This window comes from Leucoraja erinacea, chromosome 21, assembly GCF_028641065.1.
Source record: "Leucoraja erinacea ecotype New England chromosome 21, Leri_hhj_1, whole genome shotgun sequence".
In the NCBI taxonomy this organism is placed as follows: Eukaryota; Metazoa; Chordata; class Chondrichthyes; order Rajiformes; family Rajidae; genus Leucoraja; species Leucoraja erinaceus.
The window spans coordinates 19,980,589-19,999,646 of record NC_073397.1 but is presented as its reverse complement, the minus strand read 5'-3'; the positions used below and the strand labels follow the sequence as shown (position 1 = coordinate 19,999,646).

General features: G+C 41.0%; 1 protein-coding gene across 1 annotated transcript in view; it reads right to left on the bottom strand.

Annotated features, from left to right (window-relative positions):
• Positions 1 to 15,927, bottom strand: part of LOC129707360 (phosphatidate phosphatase LPIN2-like) — a 34,355-nt gene extending 18,428 nt beyond the window's left edge. Inside the window, exons 1-12 of the mRNA XM_055652341.1 lie at positions 15,638 to 15,927; positions 14,609 to 14,820; positions 12,560 to 12,655; positions 11,557 to 11,840; positions 9,760 to 9,864; positions 9,555 to 9,675; positions 8,533 to 9,007; positions 6,256 to 6,355; positions 3,876 to 4,063; positions 2,471 to 2,564; positions 1,950 to 2,019; positions 524 to 613 (exon numbers count right to left, since the gene is read on the bottom strand). Of these exons, the coding sequence (XP_055508316.1) occupies positions 524 to 613; positions 1,950 to 2,019; positions 2,471 to 2,564; positions 3,876 to 4,063; positions 6,256 to 6,355; positions 8,533 to 9,007; positions 9,555 to 9,675; positions 9,760 to 9,864; positions 11,557 to 11,840; positions 12,560 to 12,655; positions 14,609 to 14,800 (1,815 nt within the window). The 5' untranslated portion in view covers positions 14,801 to 14,820; positions 15,638 to 15,927. The remainder of the gene's footprint in view (positions 1 to 523; positions 614 to 1,949; positions 2,020 to 2,470; positions 2,565 to 3,875; positions 4,064 to 6,255; positions 6,356 to 8,532; positions 9,008 to 9,554; positions 9,676 to 9,759; positions 9,865 to 11,556; positions 11,841 to 12,559; positions 12,656 to 14,608; positions 14,821 to 15,637) is intronic.
• Between the last annotated feature and the right edge of the window lie 3,131 nt (positions 15,928 to 19,058).

The following is a 19,058-nucleotide window of genomic DNA, read 5'->3' as shown; positions in this document are numbered from 1 at the left end:
ACCAATCCTGAAACACTGTACAGTTTAGGTGCCTTTATCTAAGCAAAGATGCATTGATAAGGCCGCACTATATTAATCTCTTGGATAAGCATCTCAAAAGGAAAGATTAAGAGTGTATCTTATTGCTCACACATTGCAAAACATGATGATTATTATTGAAATGCATTATATTCTGAAGATTTAACAAGATAGCTGATATGTGGGTGCTTATTCTTGTGATGGTCTAGAATTTAGGGGCAGGATAAGGAATTGTTCATGTAACACAAAGGTGAGGAGGAATTTCTTTCAGATATTCTTTCCCTCAGAAATGCGACTATTGGGTCCCACTTAGTCCTGTGCTGTATAAATTTATAAACTATGTAAAGGAAAATTAATTATTATTGGCACTAAGTGGGAATATGGGGCTAAGGCCAATGATCAGAACAGTTGTAGTTGGATTGTAAGTTAGAACAGGCTTGATGGTCTGTATAGCCTGCTCCTGTTTCTTCTTTATATTTTTTGATTTGTGTGGAAAAAAACATACCTCTTTCGCTGCATTTTTTCTGCGCCAGGAGAACCACCAGCCACCAGTCTTTTTTGGCATCTTTTCTTTTACCAACTTGTCTATGGTAGCCTGCTCAGTGGTAGAAAAATTAAAGACATTCAATTAAGAATCAAATAACATGAATGAAATTATTAACGTCCCACATAAATGCATCACATTTTTGGTTTTCTTCTCTATAAATCCCATAATTATGTGATTCTAATGATTTATGATAGCAGGAAATACCACTGAACATAATCATATAATTGAATTTTGAGCTGATCTAGGTAACAGCCTTGAGAATATGTTGTCATATCACAAATAAAAACAGAAAGCACTTGATGTCCACAGATCAAGCAGCATTTGTGAAGAGAGAGAACTAAAACATTGCAGGTGTCAGCTTTCCAGTATCTACAATTTGTTTAAAATATTAGGACATGGTTCAGTGTCATTGAAGAATGAAACCTCAAACAGATATGTAATTATCTTCTGCCTTAATGCTTTATTGTAGCTTGCACCTTTTCTCAAGTGCACCTAAAAGGTATGACTTCACAGCTGCTTCACAGAGCTGTACAAAATTCATGTGATTCACCATCGACTTGAACACTTCAGGAATGCTGCAAGATTAATTACTGATCTAACTAGTATTTCAATTTTATTGAAATATCCTAGGGGTTATGAAATAAAAGTCTTTAATAAAACAGCATAAGCAGATATTAAGGAATTTTTTCAAGTGTTTTGTCAATTATATTTTAAATAAAGGAGCAAAGAGTGAGGTTTAAGGAAGCGAGAACTAAGGAGAAAATACAAGAAGCGAGGGTCCTAGCAATTTAAGTCATGAATAACAAACCAAATTAATATAGGAAAATGCAGAAGTACAGAAATGGAGGAACACAGATGGAAGACCATAAAACCCAAGGAAGAGGTTAGAGATAAAAAGGAGCTAAGCCATTGAACGATTTAGAAAGAGGGTAAAAATGTTTAAATTACACATTCCTTGGCTGTGAGCTAATCATAGCTAGTGAAGGCAGGCTCATAAAGACGGGCAGGATGAGAGTTTAGGATATTTAAATTTGAGAAAAGGAAGATGAAACAGACAGAAATGCATCGTACTAATCAAATCATGCAATAAAGGTGGGTATAAAGATGATATCAGATGAACTGATGCATAAGTGAATTTAGGAGATGGTTCAGAGGTGAGAATAGGCCATCTTATGGTTCAGGTACTGGTATTGATTTATTATCGTCAGGTGTAGCGGGCAGAAGAGTAACCATTGTAGTTGGGTGTGCATAACCTCTTTGGTGAAAAGGATTATAGGGACAGCAGTAAGAACTTAATCTCTCCAGTAGGTCTTTCAGGTATAGTTTGTTACTTAAACTCCATGAAACATGAATCAAAACATCTTACAAAACAGCATAACTGTACCTTGGGTAAGCTTTTCTGAAAGGCTTGAATACAGAGAATCATGGGAGCAGCAACAGCCCAGTTGTAATACCTGTGAGAAACGAAACATTGAAAAATATAATGTTAATATTAAAATAATTTATACTTTTTGTAATGACTTCACCTCTGATTTGCTACGTTCATGTAACTGTGTGGGTTTCCTCTGGATGCTTTGGTTTCCTTCCACATTCCAAAGACACGCAGATTAGTTGGCTTCTGTACATTGTCATTAATGTGTATGATAGAACTAATTATCGTTGATCGCTGGTCGGCGCGATCTCGGTTGGCCGAAGGGCTGCATCTCTAAGCTAAAACTAAAGTCAACTTTATTTTTGTCAATATTATATCTAGATAAATACAATACCTTGATAGAAAATTTGCAGGCTAATGATTTCAATTTTTTTCCCCCACTTTTGTGAAAATTCTACAATTTACATTTTAAAATACCACCGTTAAGAGCTTCAATCATTCCGTTCATATTTATTTGGAGTTAACAAACTTACTTTTTATTGATTCCAATAACCAGATTTGGATCATCAATTATTCCAGGATTTTCCACCAAATCTTGGTAGGTGACCATATGTTGGACAAATTTCCCTGTGATGCAGATAATAGCCAATTATTTCTAAGAATATAACAGAAAAAGTTTCTTGGGTGCAGATAAGAGCAGTAATGGCAAAGCAATAGATCTGCTGCTTCACAGCTCTATGGACCCGGGTTCAATCCTGACTACAGGGGCTGTATGCACGGAGTTTGTATTTTCTCCCTGTGACCGCATGAGTTTTCTCCCAGATCCTAATCACAATCAGGTTTGTAGGTTAATTGGCTTCTCTAAATTGCCCCTAGCACGTAAGACATAGAACTAGTGTCAACTAGAACAATAATCGTCATGGACCCGGAAGGCCCCGTTTCCATGGTGTATCTCTAAACCCAACTATAAAGAATTTAACATTAACATCTCAGATTCGTAAACAGAACAAAAATCAAGCTAAATGATGGACTGATATGAAAATGTCCAATACACTCCAATGAGGAAAAATTGCTTGTGAATTGTTCTCTTGGTGATGTGTGTTAATTTATTGTTATCCTTCTCAGCAAGTACTGATAACACATTCCTATTTAGATAATTCTGTATAATCTGTGAAAAATAGTTAAACAATGGATATATTGTACTATTCCAAACAATATTTTTGAAAAATAACAAAATATTAATTAGTGGACTGCAATTAGATGTATTAATTTTAGTAGTAGCATCTAAATGCTGTGTTGTGACACTAGGCTGATGACATTGGTAGCAAACTTAAGGGCCTGTCTCACTTGGGCATCATTTGTACGTCACGCGTCAGGTGGCGCACAAAGATTTTGTGAATCCCAAAATCCTGGGTTGCCGCGCGCGACTACGCTTCACTGCCTACGCCACCACGTCTCACCACGCACCATGCGCGCGTCACTACACAAGCGTGACGCGTAAATGTCTCGTCGTGTATCGTGACGCATAAATGATGTCGCGCAAATAACGCCCAAGTGGGATAGGCCCTTTAGCCACTTCTTGGACTAATCTTCAGCTTTCTTCTCCTACAAATGCTTGAATGTGGACCAAGACATTAGCATGACTGAATCATTCGGCACCAGTAAGGTAGGGGACTATTTTAAGCATGACTATTGAGATGACCTTTGCGATATTGCACCAGAACAAGCCTTGTTAAATGTCTATTTACATATTTTCACACAAATCTGCTGAGAAATAGCAAAAATACTTTTAAGAGAACTGAAAAAAAAGTGACACTTCACATCCCTATGAAAACCAAAATAATAAAATTCTCCAAATAAAATCTCCAGAAGTTAGCAGTCAAATAAACAGTGGATAATTATCACTTCAGGCAGCAATTGTACTTCAATTTACTATACCTTGAGATATCTCATTGTTATCACTGAGACCGCCACAGAGGGAAAGATGTACATCGGTTAGCTCACTAGCTGAATCGGACAGATATTCCGTGCCACTATCTGCAGCTGCACTGCCTACCGATTGTGGAGATTGGGACTCTGAATGTGTGCCAGATTCATTCAACAGTTTAGAACCCAAATCTTGTTCACTGGAAAGAAAGCAGCCAGTTAGGTCCAGTACATATATAAAAATAAAACTAAGATATTTGACTGAAATGACAAATAACACTTTAATCTTTAATGATCACAAACCATAAAACAATGGTAGGAAGGAACTGCAGATGCTGGTTTAAATCAAAGATAGACACAAAATACTGCAGTAACTTAGTGGGACAGGCAGCATCTCTGGAGAGAAGGAATGGGTGACGTTTCGGGTCAAGACCCTTCTTCAGACAATGGCAATTCGATTACTTAACTATAAGAGGTGGCCTATTCAATCCTTTGAGCCACTACAGCCATTCAACAGGATAATGGCCGATCCAATATACAACAGGATAATGGCTGATCCAATATTCCTCAACCCCACTTACCTGCACTTTATAGTTATCTTTGGAATATATGTTATTTTGAAGATGGATGCAAAGTTTTGGTTCACTTACGTGCTATTTCACTGTCCCCTGTAATTAATGCCACATTCTTGCTCTTTAGGGGTCCCTCAGTTACCCTCTTTCTTTTCAGAAATGCATTGAAACTCATTGCTTATTTTGATATTACTTCCCAGTTATCTCTCATTCACTTATCCCCCCCCCCATATTTTAGTCTCTCATTGTTGATCCTTGAAAAGTTCTGGTCTACCACCTGCCACTGAGAATGATCTGTTTATTGATTTAATGTTTTCTTTCATTTCCTTTGTTAACCAGTGAAGATAAGATCCACTGTACTAGAAGGAATTCAACTCTCATTGCAATTTGAGGAGCGATCCAGTTCACCGGAAGGAAGTGGTTGAGGAAGACCTTGTTGAGTTTCCGTCTGGCAAACAGCAGGGGAACCATTTTATAGTCAGCACAGTCATATATGTCTCCTCTTGAAGATGGTCACCCTGAGAGATTTGCTGGCATTCATGTAGCAACATTTGCAACCACAGGATATCCAAAAGTACTTCACAGTTGATGGAAATTACCTCATAAGTGTGGTAATCTAAATAACTAAGTAATGCTACAACTAATATGATGTAAAGCACTGTACACAATGCTTTGTAATCCAGAATTACAAAAGATTAGCAAGCAGCTGGTGAAAATAGGAAGACAAATGGCATTGATGGCAAGGGGTTTGTAGTTCAGAAAGGGGTATTATTATAATGGTTTGGGACATTGGTCAGACCACACTTGAAGTGCCGTGTAAAGTTTTGATCCCTGTATTTTAGAAAGGATATACAGGTATTGGAGGCTGTCCACAAGAGGTTCATTTGGCCAACTCTTGTGAAGTGAGGTTGATGCTATCATGAACACCTAAAGAAGATGGATCTGTATTATTTGCAGCTTAGGAGGAGCAGTGATCTTCACAACATATGCAAGATCCTAATGGGTCATGACGTAGTTCAGATGTTTTCACGTGGAAATCGAATCGAGGTTATTATCATATGCAGAAGTACAGTAGGTAAAGGTACAATGAAAATTTTGATTGTGGATTTTTGGGAGGTTTGAACAAGGTTCAAAAGGATTCTTAAAACATGGGAGCAGATTTAGGCCATCCACATCTACTCCACCATTCAATCATGGCTGATCTATCTTTCCCTCTCAACCACATTCTCCTGTCTTCTCCCCATAATCTTTGACACCCTACCTAATCAAGTACCTATCAATCTCCGTTTTAAAAATACCCACACAGTCGTCTGTAGCAAAGAAATTCCTCCTCATCTAATTTCTAAACGTACGTCCTATTCTTAACGCTGTGCCTTCTAAACTCTCCCACTAGTGAAAATATCTTCACGTTCACTCTATTCGGGTCATTCAATATTCTGTAAGATTCAATGAGATCCCCCTTCAGTGAGTACAGGCCCAAAGCCATCAAACACTCATTTAAATTTGAGTTGTGTAAGAATTACATCTTATTGAGGATGAATGAATTGATTCTCATTGAATCTCTGGAATTCTCAACTATGGCGCGTTGTGGAGGCTAGATCACAGGATGGATTTGAAGAGGAAATGGATAAAGTTTTGAACGGTCAGGGTGATCGTATTGAGAACTGATAAAGTGGGCAATATGCAAGACCCAGTAAGTTTGCCTTCAGATTCTTCATGATTAATACAATAAATTAAAGTACTTTTACTGAACCTTTTTACTGACTTGGTTTTATCTGTACATTTAGCTGTTCTTTGTTTATACATTTTGATCACAATACCTCTTAGGAAAATACAGAGCTGCAACGTTAGGATCCAGCTTTTGTAGGTCATCCAAATAGATATCACAAGGACCTAGATGTTGGCTTCTTTTAGATCCACCTATCCAAGAAAAAAATACATTAGTATGTACTCTTCAAACATGCCATTTATTAAAAAATTAGCAACTAAAAGTAGAATTTAAATATGGTTGTTACATTTTGGTTTTAACACCCGTTACATATGATTACTTTTAAATCAAATATGTTAGTTTAGAATGGGCTATTAATATTGAAATAGTGACTCAGCATGGAAACAGGCCCTTCGACCCAACTTGCCCACACCGGACAACATGTCCCAGCCACACTAGTCCCACCTGCCCGCGTTTGGCCAATATACCTCCAAACCTGTCCTATCCATGTACCTCTCTAACTGTTTCTTAAATGTTGGGATAGTCCTTGCTTCAACTGCCTACTCTGGCAGCCTGTTCCATGCCCCCACCACCCTTTGTGTGAAAAGGGTACCTCTCAGATCCCTATTAAATATTTTCCCCTTCAATTTAAACCTATCTCCACTTATCCTTGTGGTGCCTACTCTGGGCAAGAGACTCTGTGCATCTACCCAATCTATTCCTCTCATGATTTTATACATCTCCATAAGATCACTCCTCATCCTCCTGCGCTCCCAATAAACCTCTCCCTGCAACTCAGGCTCTCTAGTCCTGGCAACATCCTCGTAAATCTTCTCTGAACCCTTTTCAGGTTAACATCTTTCCTATAACATGGTGCCCTGAACTGAACACGATATACTACAAATGTGGCCTCACCAACGTTTTATAAAACTCCAACATGACCTCCCAACTTCTAAACTCAATACTCTGACTGATGGCCAATGTGCCAAATGGCTTTTTGACCACGCTATCGGCCTGCGACTCCACCTTCAAGGAACCATGCACCTGCACTCCTAGATCCCTCTGCTCTACAACACTCCCCAGAGCCCTGCCATTCACTGTGTAGGTCCTGCCCATGACAGACTTCCCAAAATGCAACACCTCACATTTCTTTGTAATAAATTCCATTCCTCAGCCCACCTGGCCAATCGATCGAGATCCTGCTGCAATCATTAACAGCCATCCTCACTATCTGCAAAGCCGCCAACTTTTGTATCATCTGCAAACTTGCTAATCTTGCCATGTATGTTCCCATCCAAATCATTGAAATAAAGTGCAGACTATGACAAAAAAACTACTTCTTTAATCATTGAAATTTTTGATCTTACACTCCTTCCCCATCCCTCCACCTCTCTCTCCCACCTTCCCTCCCTCTCTCCACCCTCTGTCTCAACCCTCCCCTCTCACATCCCCCTATCTCTCTCTACCTCCCTCCCCCTCAGCGAGGCTCCGACTCCGCGCCGCAGACACTGCAGCCCCCCCCCCCGGCTCGGAGAAACGGGCACTTCCGCAACGCAATATTCCGCTACTTACCTGCAGTAGACACCTAGGATCTTTTGTAGACACGAGGCATCGAGGTGATTGTGTGGAGTGCAAATGGATATCTGAACCCGCCCGGGCCCACTGCACATGCCCGGAGAGATAGCGTCACCGGCTTCCCCCAACTGCACATGGTCGCAATTTTTTTCCCCCAAAACCTCCAGCAGGTCGGAACCAGAATTTCGGGTAATTTCCATCCAAGTAGAAACGCTGATAGCGCTCCAACTTTTTTTTTTTGGGGGGGGGGAATTTTTTTACTCTGGGGAAAAAACACCTTGACCGGAGGCCCCCTAGGGTTTGAGGCCCTAGGCTTCAGCCTATGAAGCCTGTAGGTGGATCCGGCCGCCGAGGTCCCCCTACATCTCGAGGCCCTAAGCTTAAGCTTGTGAAGCTTGTGCGCAAATCCGTCCCTGAGGATATGCTTTGTGGTTGCTCACTAAAAATGGATAATATGAATCACGTAAATCAGCACCTCTGAACCTTTGTCACTTGTGTGGAAGGGACCTTTGTTCTCAGATTGGTCTAATCAGCCATCTCTGTAAACATCTTTATATTAGATACTAGATGTCATGGTCTTACTCTAAAATGAGTGCCAAACACTAACAATATTTTAGCTTTTATCTTAACTAGCGTGAATGGGTGATCAATGGTCTGCGTAGACTCAGTGGGCCAAAATGCCTGATTCCATGCTGTATCTTTCAATCAAAAACAGCATCAAAATCAACATAAATGTAAATGTAATGTAACTAAACTTATTTCAAAGGTGAAAATAAACTTTATGAATGATGCTAATTTGTTTTTCATCATTTACCTTTCTTTTTATCCATTTCATCTGTTTTTGCACTCCCATCTCTGAGTGTTGGCTGCTGCAGTGGACTGTTATTGCTTTCTAAAGGTGGATTTTCAGTTTCTGGCTGCAAAGTTGCCTGGAAGACTTCACCTCCCTCTGCTGGCATAGATGTTTCAGCTTCTGAAAGTGAACTTTGGTCCAGAGTATTTGTCACAGAAGACACAACTTCATTTTGTTCTTCCAATGGCCATGAGCTGTCTTCTAGGAATGCTGGTCCTGCCTCGGATGGAACTGCTTGTTCCGCAGATGTTTCAAGCAAGGGGCTTCTTTGGGTCCGAGGCTGTGGCTTGAAAACTGTTATGGTGTTGTTGATTTCAGAGGAACCCGATGTAGTGGTTTCTGCTATACCATTGTCCATGATGACTCGGAAATGTGTATGCTCAGAAGGCATAATGGTAGCCACTCTTGGTTGCTCAGACTTTTCTATTTTACTCATCTATAAAAAGTAAAGGGGTATTATTGTGTTTGGGAACATACTTTGCTAAAATTTCATTTCACAGAGGGAAGAGAATTGTTGGTTGAAACATGGACAATTCCCTTCTCCCCCACAAATGCAACTCAACCTGCTAAATTCCTCTAGCAGATTGCTTGTTGCTCCAGATTACAGCATCTGCAGTCACTTGCATTTTGCTAAAAATTCGTGAATAAACAGTCAACAAAAATGAGAAAATGCTAGGAATAGATATGTATCATCAGGTTTGGAACATTGGCATTTTCCAACACGTTCCAGTTAAATAAAAAATAAACAATCGTCAGATCTTTTGTGATATTTCTCTTTCATCTACATCATGTTTGTGAGATTCAGCAGCTCACCCCCAAGATCATTGCTCTAAATTTACTGAGATGAATCATGTTGGAGATGGAACTATTTGAAAAGCTCTAGGTCAGCGGTCTGCCCGAGTTTATGAAATACAGAAATGTTTTACGAACTGCCTTGAACTAAAAAAGATTAAGTAGCTTAAAGTTATTAATAAGTACCGTACCTGTGGAAAACCACCCCATGCCCACTGCATCCGAGACTCTGTTCCTAAAAAGGATCCTTCATGTGACTTTACAACCAATTCGGAGTCACTTTTTGGTGATGACATTCGGTCATAGGTATGACTAAAATACAAAATAAACTGTAAGGCAAACTTCATTACTACATCAGAAACATGAACTTAAATGTTCTTTAACCAACAATTGTACCTCTCAATAGAAGACCATTCACCATCTGAATATGGGTAGATTTCTCTTGAATGGAATATGTTTGAATCTTCATCAGGTAATTTAGAAAATAAAAGACACATTTCACTGCAGTAGAAAAAGAAGTACAGAACTAAATTTTACATATCTTGCAGGGAAATCTTTCATCAGGCAACTGCAGTAAACATTGATCTTTTTTAAGAATTGGCATTTAAAGATCTATGACATTATTTCAATTGAGTGGCATTGATGGCATAGAGTGATTCCTACTTCCCTACATTTGGCACACTGCCCTTTGCTATTCATATATCTGTTCAAATTTCCTTTAAAAGTCGTAGTTGTATCTTTCTTCTATAGCTTCCTCTAGCAGCTCATTCCAGATACGGACTGCCCTCGTGAAAATGTTTTCACAGAGATCTCTCTTAAATATCTCCCCTCTTACCTTAAGTCTATGCCCCTTATTTTTTTTAATCCTCTACCCTGAGGAAAAAGACAGCGTTATCTTTATCAGTGCCAAACGCGATCTTGAAGCAACAAGGAATAGCAGGTGCTGGTTTACCAAAAAAAGACACAAAATTTTGGAGTAACTGAAGAACACTCTAAAGGAGCATGACCCAAAACATCACCTATCCATGTTCTCTAGTAATTCAGCCTGACCCGCTGAGTTGGTCCAACATTTTGTGTCATGATCCCTCATGATCTTGTACACCTCAATAAGGTCATCCCTCAAGTCTCATACGCATTAAAAAAAAACTACCATCCTATTCAACAACATCCTATAATTCAAGCCTAAATAAAATCCTTCCGCACTCTTTCCAACTTATTGACATCCTTGCTGTAGTTGGGCGAGAAAAACTACACTCCAAGTGAGGTCGTACTAGTGACTTGTACAGCTGCATTATGATGCCTCAGCTTTTGCATTCAATCTATTTTCCAATGAAGGCAAGCATTCCAAACACCTTTTCCACCACATTGACATGCCACTTTTAGGGAACCATGCACCTGCACTTCCAAACTCCTCTGTTCTGTAATACTCTCTCACAAATCTGATAAAGATTTTTTAAAGAGGATACCAAGAGTATTCATGAGGGCAAGGCAGTGGACATTGGCTATATGGAATTTAGCAAGGCCTTTGACAATGTCCTGCATGGTATACTTGACCAGGAGATACTTTAAGCCTCTGCCCTTTGACTCCAAGCCAATTTTGTATCCAATTGGCTATCTAACATTCCAGACAAGCTACACACATGTGCAGGAGTAGGCCATTCGGCCCTTCGAGCCTGCACCGCCATTCAATATGATCATGGCTGATCATCCAATTCAGTATCCTGTACCTGCCTTCTCTCCATACCCCCTGATCCCTTTAGCCACAAGGGCCACATCTAACTCCCTCTTAAAATATAGCCAATGAACTGACCTCAACTACATTCTGTGGCAGAGAATTCCAGAGATTCACCACTCTCTGTGTAAAAAATGTTTTTCTCATCTCAATCCTAAAAGATTTCCCCTTTATCCTTAAACTGTGACCCCTTGCTCTGGACTTCCCCAACATCGGGAACAATCTTCCTGCATCTAGCCTGTCCAACCCCTTAAGACAGGAGAGAAATAGTTACGCGTCCAGATGGGATACAGGGGAAAAATAGGTGCAAGTCCAGGTGGGGAGGGGAAAGGTGACGGGGAAGATGGGAGGGGGAGGGTTTTGTAGTTACGTACATTGGAGAATTCAATGTTCATACTGTTCAGAATGCAATGTTCAAGCGGAATATGAAGTGTTGTTCCTCCAATTAATAAATACCCTACCTTGCAGCTGCACTTCGTAGCTGGTCTTCTGAACTAACATCCATCTCAGGTACATCTTGCTCATCAGAAGAGGACTCCTGCTCATCTTTCTTTGAATTCTCTGGTTTGTGCTTCCTTCTGCGACGTCTTTTCTTTTTGGTTGAAGTGCTATTTACTGTATTATCGATTTCTTGCCCAGTAAATGGACTTGGAAAAATTTGATTCATAGCCAAATCTGTTTGTTTTGTAAAATAAGCTCCTTCAACAGGAATTGGAGACGTTGTTAAGTGTGTGGGAACAATGCCCTGAGAGAAAAAGTGTCAAATTGACAACGTCATCATGTTTAAACTTCAGGTGGTTCCTTGTCATTTCTAATGGTAACTACAGAAAGAGCCGTGGCTTTATAAAATATCTATTCCTGACCTCTGGACAAATGTAATCATAGATCTGATGTAGGAAATCAGTGTAAGCAACCAATGTGCACATCACAAAGACAGAAATATAAAGAGAAAAAAATATTGACATCTTGGATATATAAACCTTGATTAGTATAGATAAATAGGATTAGAAGTGGTGTACGAAAGGGCGTAGTAGACTAGTTCCCACTAGCCACTTACAGAAGTCAATTAACCTACAAACCAGCACAATTGTGGGAGGAAACCAGAGCACCCGTAGAAAAACAACGCGGTCACAGGGAAAACATACAATTCCGTACAGACAACACGGTCAGGATTGAACCCGGGTCTCTGGCTCTGTAAGGAAGTGACTCTACCACTGCACCCACTATATGCTTTGGGTTGAATGGGAATTGAAAACAAAGATGTCCTAACATTAGAGCTCTGCTATTGAGAAGCAAACCCAGGAGAACATTTCGCCCAGAGCACTAGTGGATTCAAGATGATAGTGAATGTCAGAATTTTAGAGATTAAAATAAATTTCTGTTACGTAACAAACATGAAGTTTAAGTGCAAAATAGCCCTAATTTAACTGCATTCAATTCTAGAGACAGTAAATAACAGCATACCTCATTTTTCTCTGTTTCTTCCACAAAGAAAGCCTCCCCATTGTGACCAAGTTTCATCTGCAGCTCTACAGGTTCTCCATTGATTTCTATGTCAACCTGAAATACAAATGATTAGAATGTAAAGCAGTACTGTAGTATATCATTATTCCTGTCAAACAGCAAATCTATATACAAAGGTTTGTTCTTTTTTTTTTAAACTGCAGATGTTGAAGGTCTGAAATAAAGATATAAAAAGGTGGGAAATAGCATCTGTGTAGAGAGAAACATAATTAAAGTTCATTTCGAAGAGCCTTCATTCGAACAAGGAAAAAGACAACAGAAGCTGATTTTAGCTTGCAGAGAGGATGGAGGTTGGGAGGGAAAGAACAAAGTTGATTTCTCTGAAAGCAATGCGAGGCTGGGACAGCACATCCTGGAGCCACAAACCCTCAGCATAGGAGCACCGCAAAGCTGCGTACTCTCCCCTCCTCTACTCTCTCCACACAATGACTGCACCTCCACTGACTCCTCTGTCAAACTTCTCAAGTTTGCGGACGACACAACCCTGACGGGACTGATCCAGGATGGGGAGGAATCTGCCTACAGACAGGAAGTGTCACAGCTGGCGTCATGGTGCCATCGCAACAACCTGGAGCTCAATGCTCTTAAGACAGTGGAATTGACTGCAGAGCTCCCCCTCCCCTCACCCCACGCACCATCAACAACACCACAGTCACATTTGTGGAGTATTTTAAGTTCCTGGGAACCATCATCTCCAAAGACCTTAAGTGTCCCTACCATCGACTCCACAGTCAAAAAGGCACAACAGAGGATGTACTTCCTGCGGCAGCTGGGGAAGCACAATCTACCACAGGCAATGATGGTCCACTTCTATACGGCCATCGTAGAGTCTGTCCTCGCCTTCTCCATCATGGTTTGGCTCAGCCACCAAGCATGACACCCGGAGGCTGTAGCGAATCGTCAGATCAGCCGAGAAGGTTACTGGCTGCAACCTTCCCTCCATTGACGAACTGTACGCGGCAAGAGCCAGGAAGCGAGCGGGTAAGATCATCTCTGATCCCTTTCATGCTGACCACAAACTCTTTGAATCACTTCCCTCTGGACTGTCAAAGCTGCCACAGCCAGACATAAGAACAGCTTTTTTCCACAAGTAGTAGTTCTACTCAATAACCAAAAATCTGTAGCTTCCTTTTGCTATGGTATTTAATTTAATTTACATGTTTAATCAATAATGTTTTATTGTTGTTTAATGTTTTATGTATCACTCTTAACTGTCACTGTCTGTCATGTTGTCACTTGCGGGCGGAGCACCAAAACAAATTCCTTGTATGTGAATGCTTGGCCAATAAACTATTCATTCATTCAAATTACTTCCTCAACAGCATATTTCTATGGCAAACCAGATCTAACCCTATCATGGAAATAGACAAAAAATGCTGGAGTTACTCAGCGGGACAGGCAACATCTCAACTTCTTCAAAGCAGACATACCTTGAGGAGATTTCACAGTGGAGCGGTCAAAATGTGTAGGAAAGAACTGCAGATGCTGCTATAAATCGAAGGTAGACACAAAATGCTGGAGTAACTCCAGCATATTGTCTCTACCTATCATGGATATTTCCTTTATTCTTTCCAAGCAGAGACAAAAACTGTCAGCTCACTTAAAAAGCACCTGGATTAGCACCTGATGATGCGTTGTAAAAGCATAAAACAAAAATAGCCCAAATCATTATTTTTTGCCCATGTGGACACAATAAGCTGAATGAAAACACATCAAAAAAGAAATGCTTATAACAAACATCAAATGCATGTTATTATTCTAGAACCTTGCACAATAATTCACTTAAGGTATCTTCATATGGAACATTTATAACATTAATTGTCAAAAGACAAAGGAATTTAATGAAATGAAAACCATAAACATCTCACAAGAATTATTGTGATGTTAATTAATGATTTTAATTTGGTTCAGATGTAAAATACTTTGAGGACATCTGTAAATTAGACCGTCGCTGAGGACAATGAATGAAGCTCATGCAAAAGAACTTACCACCTTCTCTTTTGATCGTAATACACCCAACTTGCCAAACCGAACATGGAAGGGTGAACAAAGCAATGATCCATCTGGCTGTCTCACCACTATGACATCAATACATCCGGTCAAGGTAGCTGGATTCAGTCCTTTGTAAAGCTCCTTAACAGTAACGAACACCTGCTCTGCCAACTGCCCCACATAATTCATGGTTTGGGACTACAATTAAACTAAGAAAAAAAAGTTAGAATCTGTGGCAAACTCAGTATATGCTCCACATTTTTAAATAAATATAAAAGATGATTAAAAGTATGCCTCAAATCTGCACCTTCAAATTATAAGCTCTCATAATTTGGTCAACATAATCTTCCTGCAATATAATATAAATTAACAATTAAAGTGACTTTGTATCTTGGAGACATTTTATTGTGCTTTACATAGTCATAGAGTTAGTCATACAGTGTGGAAACAGGGCCGTCTGCCCAACTTGTCCACATCAACCAACATGCTCCATCTTCCATACACTCTTCCCACCTGCCTGGGTTTGACCCATATCCCTCCAAAACGGTCCTATCCATGTACCTGTCAAAATGTTTCTTAAACGTTGTGATAGTACCTACCTCGACTACCTCCTCTGGCAGCTCTCCCCTCCCCACTCTCGTCTGGTCGCCTCCCCACCCTCGTTTCCCCACCCTCATCTTCCGACTCTCATTCCCTGATATCCATCCACTTTCACCCTCCCCACAATACTCTTCACTCCTGGAGTCCCCTTCACACTCCCCCCCGCGTTCTCATCTCCTTCTCCGTCCCCACTCACCTCCTCCCCATCTCAACTTCCCCACCTCAACTTCCCCATCTCAACTTCCCCATCTCTCCCATCCTCCTCGCCACCCTCTCCTCCTCCTCTCCACCCCTTCCCCCTTCCCTCTCCCCCGCATCCTCACACTGGAACCCCCGCACTCCTTCCTTCATTCACTGACACACACTGCACCGCTCCGGATTGTCACCCTCCCCCTCCCCCCCCCCCTCTGTCACTTGCTCAAATACCGAAGATCACGGCCTCTGATGCCAGACATTGAGCCGTCAGTGACCCGTTTGGAGCCGGTTCTCGGGCCTCTCTCTCAAGGTCTCCATCCGACCAGCTCCACGGCGCTGCTCTTTGTCCACTGACATTGAGAGGAAAGACGCAGAGTTGCTGCAGGGGCCGCCCTCACCGCCAAGCCGGCGCCTCGGTGAAAGGTAGCTCCCTGGCTGGAGGCGACTGCCCTGGACCGGCGTCACCGGTGGCCGCGGCTCAAAGTCCACAACATCCGCCAGCTCGCCCGCCCCTCGACGGCCACGCGCATGCGTGCTGGGCGCCGCGCTGGGTGTGTGTGCATCAGAGCTCCTCAAGGAGGCGCTGGAGTAACTCGGGGAGTGGGGGAACAGACAGGAAGCATCTGGAGATAAGGTCTCCTCCACTATCAGAGTGAGTGAGGCCCAACATTATTTGGGGGAAACAGCACCTCATATTTCAATTGTAAACACAAAAAGCTGGAGTATCTCATCAGGACAGGCAGCATTTCTGGAGAGAAGAAATGGGTGACGTTTCGGGTCAAGACCCTTCTTCAGACTAATTAGGGATAAGGGAAACAAGATGTGATGATGTAGAGTGATAAAGAACAATGAATGAAAGATATGCAAAAAGTAACGGTGATGCTGCTGGAGTCAATCATAAAAGAGGAAATAGCGGCACATTTGGATAGCAGTAACAGGATCGTACAAGTGAGCATGGATTTATGAAGGGGAAATCATGCTTGACTAATCTTATGGAATTTTCTGACGTTGTAACTGGGAAAATGGACAAGGGGGAGCCAGTGGATGTAGTGTACCTGGATTTTCAGAAAGCTTTTGATAAGGTCCCACATAGGAGATTAGTGGGCAAAATTAGGGCATATGGTATTGGGGGTAGAGTGCTGACATGGATAGAAAATTGGTTGGCAGATAGGAAACAAAGAGTAGGGATTAACGGGTCAGAGTGGAACACACACATCGCTTCCTTCACCAGCCCGTTATGCAGGCGGGGGACAAGGCATGCGGGGCGAGCGCTGTCTGTGTGTAATTCACACGGGGCAAAGCCAAGGTGATGCCGCGATGAACAGGAAGGTTGGCGCGTAATTAAGATGGCTAAAGCACAGTGTACAGTAAGTCCTTTAAAAGAGGGGGGGAGACGGGGTGGGAAGAAGGAGTGGAGACACTTTTAAGAAGCCAGAGATACATGGCTGTGAAGCTCGACGGACACGTAAAAATATGCTTGGTTCTGAAAACTACTGCTTAAGTATTTTTTCCCAATAAGTCAATGAAATTCACCAGTCAGCACCGGCTACGACCTACGAGAACCTTCGACCTCCTGGCAACCCATGGGACCTCCTGGCGACCCACCTAAGGCATGAGAATTCTCACCACTCTCCATGGCAGTTTCATTCTAGTCGCCGCTAATTTTTCAACATGTTGAAAAATTCGCGACGACCATAATGAGGCCGTTACTAGTTCCCAGAATGTGGGAACTCCTCACGACCATGAAGGTGCCTCCACGGCAACCACTCGCGGACATGTGGCGACTGCATAGTTTCCTGCAGTCGCCTAAAAAGTCACCTAAGTGGGACAGGCCCATTAATAATCACAATTTTTCTAATCTCGACATTAAAAGTTTCTATTAACTTGGCCTACACAAACATCTGTGGGAATGAATTCCATAGATTCATCACCATCTAATTAAAGAAATTCCTCCACATCACCCTTCTAAGGTACGCCCTTTTATTCTGAGGTTATGGCCTCTGCGCCTAGACTGTCTCACTAGTGGAAACATCCTCTCCATATTCACTCTATCGACAAGTTTCATTGATGTGTCCCCTCATCCTAAGCTCCAGCGAGTGTCTTCAAACACTCATCATATGTTAACCCAATCATTCCTGGGATCATTCTTGTAAAATGAGATGATCATTCTTGTAATATGCACCAGGAATGGAATAATGATATTCTGAAGAAGGGCCCTGACCCAAAAAGTCACCTATCCATTTTCTCCAGAGATGCTGCCTAACATGCTGAGTTACTCCAGCGCTTCGTGCCTACCAATGAAATTCTTACCTGCTGCAGCTTTATAGTCACATTAACACAGCAATGTGATGATTAAACAATAAACAACAAATAAATATACAATATATCATAAGTTTACTAGGAAACAAGAGCTTAATAGTGCAAACCCAAGTACGTTGTGCAGCCTTATACATAGTTCATAATAGATCGTTGTCTGGTTAGAGTTGTGCAATGTGGTTGAAGAGCTTGATGGCTAAAAGTAAGAAGCTGTTCTTTAACCTGAAGGTCTTGGTTTTCAGGTGCATTCTTCATGATGGTGGCAGCAAAATCAGAGTATTGGAATTATGGAACTAGACTTTTTGCAGTAAGTAGAATACTTTTTCATGCGTTTGGCAATAACTTTTCTTCAGAAGTTTGTACCACCAAATAAAAGTTTCCAATGGATACAGCACTATGAATTAAATATACATGTACTTTACAACAGGTTATTGCAAAACTCTGTTTTGATAATGGTAATTGAATGTAGCATAGCTACTCTATATTGGAATCGTCTAACTAGACTGTTTACAGTGAGTGGAATACTTTTTTATAGGGTTGGCAATAACATTTCCAAGGAAAGCTGTACCACCAAATAAATGTTTGCAAATGATCGAGTGCCATGAGTTATATATTCTAATGCAGTTTACAACTGTTTTTTGCAAAACAGTGTGTAGATAAAGGCAATTGAATGTAACTGTGGTGTCTTTGGAATTGTCAAACTAGAGCATTTGCAGTAAGTAGAATACTTTTTAATACTGAAGAAGGGTTTCGGCCCGAAACGTTGCCTATTTCCTTCGCTCCATAGATGCTGCTGCACCCGCTGAGTTTCTCCAGCTTTTCTGTGTAACCCACCATACTTTTTAATACGTTTGACAATAACTTTGCTTCAGAGAAATGTACCACCAAAGAAACGTTTCCAATCAATACAGCGCTATGATTTACATATACGAATGCAGTTTACAACAGGTTATTGCAACGCTCTGATTAGATAATTGCAATTGAATTGCAATATACTCTGTATTTGAATCGTCAAATTAGACTATTTGCAGTAAGTTAAATACATTTACATATGTTGGCAATAACATTTCCTAGAAAGGTTATACAACCAAATAAAATTTCCATTTGTCCGGCGCCATGAGTTACATATTCCATTGTCGTTTTCAACTGATTATTGTAAGGTTGTGCTTCGATAATGGCAATTTAATGTAACCTGCCTATTCTGTGATGGAATCTTTAAATAGACTGTTTGCACTACGCAGAATACTTTGTCATCTAGTTGGCTATAACTTTTCCTAGGAAGGTTTTACAACCAAATTAACATTTCCAATCGATCCAGCAGCATGCATTACATAAG